This window comes from Grammomys surdaster, unplaced genomic scaffold, assembly GCF_004785775.1.
Source record: "Grammomys surdaster isolate TR1022 unplaced genomic scaffold, NIH_TR_1.0 191, whole genome shotgun sequence".
NCBI classification, from domain to species: Eukaryota; Metazoa; Chordata; class Mammalia; order Rodentia; family Muridae; genus Grammomys; species Grammomys surdaster.
The window spans coordinates 5,100,662-5,108,955 of NW_021604636.1; the positions used below are offsets into that span (position 1 = coordinate 5,100,662).

General features: G+C 37.3%; 1 protein-coding gene across 24 annotated transcripts in view; it reads right to left on the minus strand.

Annotated features, from left to right (window-relative positions):
• Positions 1–8,294, minus strand: part of Slc4a10 (solute carrier family 4 member 10) — a 296,786-nt gene that overhangs the window by 38,642 nt on the left and 249,850 nt on the right. For all 24 annotated transcript variants that reach the window (XM_028769142.1, XM_028769139.1, XM_028769136.1 and 21 more), the window contains 3 exons: positions 3,658–3,819; positions 1,890–2,003; positions 657–818 (listed from right to left, as the gene is read on the minus strand). In XM_028769142.1, the coding sequence (XP_028624975.1) occupies positions 657–818; positions 1,890–2,003; positions 3,658–3,819 (438 nt within the window). The remainder of the gene's footprint in view (positions 1–656; positions 819–1,889; positions 2,004–3,657; positions 3,820–8,294) is intronic.

The window sequence follows — 8,294 nt, forward strand, 5'->3', positions numbered from 1 at the left end:
TATATGTATATGTATATGTATATGTATATGTATATGTATATGTATATATACACATATATTTTATTTGCATACAAATAAATGATGGTGAAAATCTTTAATTACAGTTGCAAAACAGCAGGCTAGATTATATTAAAATAAAATCTATTTTTACTAAATATCAACAGTAATGCTCAAAGATGTCATTTATAAATTATAGTATTTATGGTCAAGGTTTCCCTTTGTTTTACGCATTACAAATAAGTAATAATTTTTAAATGATACAATTCAGTGAAACATAGCTGAAATATGTTCCTTTATAATAATAAACGTACTTGGCATCAAATAAAGGAATAGAGCAATTCCAGACATAATTCAAGTTGGTAAGTATTTACTTACTAGAATTAAGTATTTCATTAAATTAATGTTAAGCATGCTAAAGTTAGAACCGTTTTCCCTTTAAAAGAAAGATTTCAGACTCTGAAGAATAGACAAATGCTGCAATTAAATTTTCATATCACCTTAAGACAAAATGTCCTAGAAAACAATAAAACCTACAAACCTGAAAACAGTATTTTATACTGAACAAGTGAATACATAATAAAGACGAAACCTATGGTTATCAAGTACTACCAGCTGAGTAAGAATTATTTATATTATAATGAGTGTTAAATACATACCTTTAGCTTGTGCTCTTTTCTGTTGATGATGACAGCTGTAATTTGCTGGTCCATGAAAATCAGAATGGTACACAGTAAAGCTGGGATAATGGCGGCTATGATTGTCCACCACGGGTTTGGACCTAAAGGTGTAACAAACCAGCCACGGTCGTCTCTGGTAGGCTGAGAAAAAAAATTAAGCATACATATCAGTAGCAAGATTGATGAATATCTAATCAAACTAAGTCATACAGATATAAATAGGGAATTCTTAATTATGAAATGATGGGCCAAGATTCAACAAATAATGAACCCATGGAGTATTTACATCATTGAAGACACCATTCTAAGTGTGTTATCTTTTAACCCGTTTCCTCTTCACAGCACTGTAAGGATGAAATTGAGGCACAGAGTGCCATAGTAAGTTGTTTAAGGTTCCAGGGCTAGTAATTGATTGAGGTCCAATTTTAACTCCAGCAGACTAACTAAAAAGTCATTCTCAATCAATACCTGTGTTAAATAACATCAATACTTACTACTTACTGTAGGCAAATCTGTCTACATTTAAAATTGCACACTGCATACTATGCTAGAAACAAGACAGAACTTCCTTTTAGTTTAGAATCACAAGCAGACATATAAACAAAAGGTTTTGGTGTAATATAGTAACTTATTTTAGGTGTGTGCACAGGCTACTATATGAAAATTTAAAACAAATCTAGAGACTTAGTCACGTCAGAAGCTCAGCAAAAGGTTCATGGTTGATGCTGGAAATGAGTCCCAGAGGAATTCGTTATGACAGCGAATGATCAACGATTAAGTCCCTAGCTCTGTTTGACAGATGAGAAAACAGGCTGAGGCAGTAAATTTGATGGCATCAAGGGTTGTCCTGCCTTTATAACATGGTTGGTATATTCATCCCAAGCCTAGTTTTTATCTGTTTTCCAACCCTTTTCACTCTGCCATTTTGTCTCACAGTAATGCATGTTCCTTAGTTTCAGAATGCTCCCTTTTTAGGAATGTTGTATTGTGTGTATATATTTCAACTATAATAGATAACAGAAAACATTTAAGCAGTCTTCAAGTTTCATTTTTATGATTCTTTTAAATACTAGACAACAGTTTATTTCTTAATCTCTTAATGTATGTTATTCATACTCTCACGAAACTCTCTTGTACTGGGGTCACAGATATCATCTATTAGACACAGAGAAATAGAGCAGTAGATAGATGTTACGCGCTAGATAAATTCACCTTGAAAACACTTGGTACTTGTAGTTTTGGCGATGGGATCCCAATGGCATAGTCAATTAAAACCATACACAGAATTGTAAGAAAAACCGCAAAATCACTCACTATGGATCGAACCTAAAAATAATGAAAATGTTGTTACTTTGAGGGCGCTATAAATAACCAGAAATATTCAGGAGCAGTCTTGAATCTCCTTTACGACTGCTGTGACATAGTATCGCAATGTCATGTTGTATGCACATTATAAAGCGTCATCATTAGCTATGAGCTAAAATAATGGTGGTTATTTACTTAAAGTATCTATTACAAACCCAAGTACATGAAAATTTAGAACACAGAATAAAGTTGTCTGGCCTGCATCAGATGAATTTTAGAACTCTTTCATACAAGTTATATTTTAATGTTATGAATCCAAAGGACCATTACATGAAATTACCTGTTTTTATTAAATAAGCATGTTTTAATTACTTTACTTAAGGTATAACAATTAGTGATACACACACAACAGTGTGGGCAAATTTTAAAATTTCTTTGATTTCAAATGAACTTTATATAAGTCAGTTTTCAAACTGTTTCTCATTGTAGAAAGCCACTGTGCAGTGGTGCACAGTCCATGGCACACACGTACAAGTCAGAGGAAAACCTCCTGAGATGCTGTTCCCCAGACGGTGTTTCTCACTGGCTTGGAATCTCACAAGTAGCCCAGGCAAAGGCACATTTAGGCTTCACCTCTCCCCTTTCAGTCTCAGCATCTCTGGGATTACAGGTGTGCACCATAACACCCAGCTTTTTTTTTCTTTAACATGGTTTCTAGGGCTCTGGGTTAGGTTCTTATGCTTACAAGGCAAGCACTTCACAGACTGAACCATCTCCCAAGCCTTACAAGGACAGTTTTGGGTAGTTATTCTTAAACAACTATCAACAATATTTGTTTTCTATTAGTATACTTTTACAACCTATGGACAAAGTTCTTAGGTTCCAACATACAGAGAATAGTTCAGTATTGATCAAGTTAAGCTGAAAGGTAGAGGAGATAAATCTGTCATCTTTCGCAAAGAAGATAGTGACAGAAAAAGAAGCTGTTTCTGGAAGGAACTCTTATTTTTTTTTTCTTGGAATTGCTTTGAGATATGTATCTCAATCTGAAAACATTTGTTTCCTCTGTGTGTGTGTGTGTGTGTGTGTGTGTGTGTGTGTGTGTTAAATCTCATCCTGGTCCCTTTCATGTGGAATCAGACCTCACAGATTTTACTTTGTAGTGTTAAATATTGAACTCGGTTGATTCTCTGTTTACTTTCTCAAATATGCAGATACTATGGTGACCTAGGGAAAAGGACTGGTGCATTTAAAACAAGAAAGGAAAATCGTGTTCTAGTGCACTGTGCAAGGCTTCTCCATTTAGTAAGTGTAACATTGGCTCCGCTGAGATTCCTGTCAGGCTGGTATAGGCCCCACTGCTGCTTGCAAAGAAAGTGACAATCACTAATACGGTGTGTGCTTTGACTTTCCAAAACTTTTCGAGGGAAGGGATGTGTTGACCTTTCAATTTGAAAGAAAACCAGAAGGGTTTGTGCCACCTCTGGTATCTGTGTCATAAAGGGCTTCCTCTTCAGCCCTGATCCAGGGCCTCGTCTAGTTTGCCAGTTCCCTCATGACATTTCTATGGTTCATGTCATTCTATCAATAACTCTCTCTTAACCTCGAGCAAGTAGGATTACTGAACAATTATATTTAGTTTATATTTGGATCAGAAATATTCTAACCCAAGTACCTTTGTTGGGAAATACCGGCTGGTCTTGAACTGCTTCAGGGTGGCTGACATGGTAACTGTGGAGAAGAACAGGATCACTGACCAGAAGAGAACGTCCGGCACGTAGGGGTGGCCATGGCCACAGGCTCGCCCGACATACTCCCCGTGCAGTGATCTGCACTCCTGAGAGGAAGGGAAGCGCAGCTGGTGAAGAACGTTCTGTGCATTTCTTTCAGAAAACTAACACCTGATCAACCGCCGCTGAGACCCCAAGACTGCCGACCCACGGATCCCACAGGGAACTGAGGAGATGTGATACTTGCTTTCAAGTTCTACCTGGATAGGTTCTAAATCTGACAACGATTAAGTTCAAGATACCGGATAGATTTTAAATGTGATATGCTTGATGACGTATTGTTTGTACTAACATCAGACACGGCAAAGCACTTAAATATATCGTTTTAGTTTATTTTCACACCAACATTATAGATTGATGTTTTCATTTATATTTGATATCAGAGAAAGCTGAGACATGGAGAAACTAAGCACACTTTCCAGCCTCACCAATGCTATGTGGTAGAGCCGGGTACATGCACCGCTCTTGTGGTAGGAATTATAGGTGGTACAGAACAATATTTTTAAAAACTAGTTCAAAAATAGCAAGAAGGCTATGAAGGGTGACAAGAAAAATGATGGTACATAATTTAAAAATGGAAATTTGAATCATATATGTAACTATTGAATTTAAATAACAAATGATAAAAAACTACTACATGACCAAGGCAAATTTTATGTTTGCTCTACGCACCCATGGCCTTTTTTCTGCTTTTATGTTTGTTATGGTTTGATTTTTAAGAAAAAAAAGAAAAAAATTTAATTACAGTCTTAGCCATTAGGTGGCAGCAAAGTCAAAAAGAACTTCAAGGGGGGGGGAAACGGCATTTTTATATAAGCATTAAATATTTTGAAAGGAAAAATTATTTCTAAGTCTTCTTGGAAAATTTTTGCATTCTAAAAATTATATTACTATCTTCAAAATAAATGGAAAATGTCAGCTTAAAGAAGCCAAGGAAATCTTTATTTTTCTAGGTATTGTGACCCTGAACAAAATTTGCTTTGTGGAATAGTACAAAGAAAATTTAGAGATGCAGTATTTTCACTGAAACAAACACTAAGCCCCTAAGTTCACTATAGCATAAAACAAACTCCTCTGAAATATTTAAAATAAATAAGTGACCACATTGTCATCTGAAAACAACCAACCAACCTCTCCTTGACCTCGGTACCCAATCTAAAGGCTCTTGAGAAATGCTGTCGGGATAACGTACAGCCACCGTAACAGACCACACACTGTCTTTATTGTTAGCTAAATCTCAATTATTCACGTTAAGTTGATTCAGAGCACAGAAACCTGGTTACTGAAGAACTACAGAATAAACCTCTAGGCCTTATTTATAGCTTTAATTTTCTTTCTTAAAACTGAATAAATAAAATTTTAAAAAATCTTTGAAATTTTCAATCTCTTTTTTGTGTGCATATTTAGACGTGCTTGAAACAATTGCTAAGCAGGGTTATGTGTACCAGGATGTCTAAGTGGAGGAAGTGGGAGTCCTACACATCACATAGTGACTTGGGAGCTCCTGCAGGCTTTTGTGTATTCTTTGGATGCAGGTGGGTCAGATCCACTACTCCTAAGAAGGCAGATGCTAGGAAAGATCATTCAACTGCCTAGCTATAACAAACCACCAATCCCAAGCCGAGCTGTCTCAACTCAAAGCAAATTGTAAAGTATTATTTTTTCTTGTTTTTCGGTGGATGAAAATTTTTTACCTGCAGGATTCAACATTTATTTTCAGCTTTATATCTACATGTTCAATACACACACACACTCACACACAGAGCAGGGAGGGATAGAAACAGAGTCAGAGACAGAGTCAAAGAGTTAGAGAGACAGAATGACAGGGAGAGAAAGGAGTCCTTCGGATGTGCAAACAAATTTCAAAGCCCTTCTTTCATTTTAGTTTAACATGGTTTACCATATAATAAGTACTCAGAAGATACCTGGTGACAAATACATTCTAATTACTCTTTGAACACATTCTATTTCAACAATTCTGTAAATTGGTAAAAATTAGAATTGAAATTATTAGCATGTTTTGAAAATGGGAATTTAAAATTATGAATGTCTTTTCATATATATGCGTGTATGTAATAAAAGCATTGAAACAATTTCAAGCAACTGATAATCACTTTTCCTTCTTTTTAAAAGATTTTTGAAATTATAATGTAAATATAATTACAATATAATAACAATAATTATTATATAATTACATTTACCCCAACCCTCTCCTTCCTTCAGATGTTTCCATATATCCCTCCCTGCTTCGAGTTTTTGCTGACTATACTTGCCTATATGTCTACAGAGACAGAATCCTAAGTCTATTAGCTTGCCATAAAGTTAAATTAAATAATAAATATGTGAAGTGAATGTAGTTCAACATAATCAATTTTGTGTTTATCAAACATTTAACTCTTTGATTTTGATTTTTTTACCCTTCCTGAGTTATCAAGGTATAAGTTAGTAATCATAAGATATATTATGATGAAATAAAATGTGACATTCCAATTATATAATATGTAAATTAAATGTTACATCATTATTTTATAAAACTAGTTATAACAGTCATCAATATAGGGCTTTATTAATGATAAGCATTTGATAATAATTATGCTTATGCTGCAAAAACTGTATAAGATAAGCTTATTAATTTGCATTGTCTCAGGAATCATTTTTTCTTATATAACATCAATTCTGGTAAGGTGAGTCTGTTTCTTGTTAAGAATAGATATTATCTATTGAAAATTGTGCTGTTAACTAATGAAAAATAATATGAAATTTCTTTCATAACATTAACCCAACACAGAATGTTAAGTTTGCTTTGCATCTAAACTATTTTTTGGAACCCACTAGTTGAACCAAAGCTTCTATTGTCAAAAGGAGGGCAGGTAGAGAGGTGGGAGGCTCTGGTAGGAAGTGGAGAGAGGGAGACACTGTTAATGGGAACTAGAAAATAGCATCCTGAGTGAGAAAACTCAGATCCAAAAGGACATGCATGGTATGTACTCACTAATAAGTGGATATTAGCCACACACACAAACACACAAAATACAGAATACCCAAGATATAGTCCACAGTCCACAGGACTCAAAAGGTCAATAAGCCGAAGGACCCAAGTGAGGATACCTCAGTCCCACTTGGGAGGGAGAAGAAAGCAATCACAAGGGATTAGGGAGGGAGGGGCTTGGGAGGGAAAGTGGAAAGGGGGGAGAGAGAGGAACCTGATCTGGTATTTGGTGAGGGAAAAGGACTGAAGCCCTGAAGGCCAGCAGAAAGAATAGAAACAGGCAACCTCGGAAGGCAAGAGGTTGGGGGGATCCTCCAGAATGCACCGGACACCTGAGAGGTGAGAGACTCTCAGGACTTGAAGGGAGAGACCTTAGATGAAATACCCTGCAGTGGGGGGAGGGAAATTGTAGAGCCCACCTCTGGTAGAAAGACAAGGCATCAAGTGAGGTATGGGGTTGCCATCCCACAGTCAAAACTCTGACCCAAAATTGTTCCTGTCTGAAAGAACTGCGGGGATAGAAATGGAGAGGAGTCTGAGGAAAAGAAGGTCCAGCGACAGGCCCAAAGTGGGATGATGGTTCCAGCTTAAGGGGAAGTCCCAAGGCCTGACACTATTACTGACCCTATGGAACTCTAACAGAAAGGGACCTATCATGACTGCCCTCTGGAATACACAATAAGCAGCTGAAAGAGTCAGATGCAGATATTTGTACCCTACCAATGGACAGGAGCTGCTGACCCCTGGGGAGGAAGAGTTGGAGGGTAGACCAGGAGGGGAATAAAATCTGGAGTGTAAATAAATAAATAAATAGATATTCTTAAAAACAATGAATTCGAGAGGTTCCTAGGTAAATGGATGGAACTAGAAATTATCATCCTGAGTGAAGTAAGCCAATCACAAAAGAACACACATGGTATTCACTCACTGATTATTGGATATTAGCCCAGAACCTTGAAATGCCCAAGATGCAACTCACAGGCCACATGAAGCTCATAAAAAAGGAAGACCAAGTGGGGGTGATTCAGTTCTTCTTAGAAGGAGCAACAAAATACTCAAGGGAGCAAACATGGAGACAAAGTGAGGGACAGAAACTGAAGGAGGGGACATTTGAAGACCTTTCCACCTGAGTATCCACCCCATATGCAGTCACCAAAGGTAGATGCTGATGTGAAAGTCAGGAAGTACATGCCGATAAGGGCCTGATATGGATGTCTCCTCAGAGGCCTTCAAGAGTCTGACATATTCAGAGGCAGATGCTCACAACTAGCCATTGAACTGATCATGAGGTTCTCAATGGAGGAGTTAGAGTGAGGACTGAAGGAGCTGAAAGGGTTTGTGGCACCATGAGGAGACCAACAATACCAACCAACTACAGCTCCCAGGGTCCTAACCACCAGCCTGGGAGCACTTATGGAGGGATCCAGGGCTTCAGCTGAATATGTAGGAGTAGAGGGCCCTGCCGGGCACAGGTGGAAGATGAGATCCTTGACCTCATGAAGGCTGGACGCCCCAGGGGGTGGGAATTTTGAG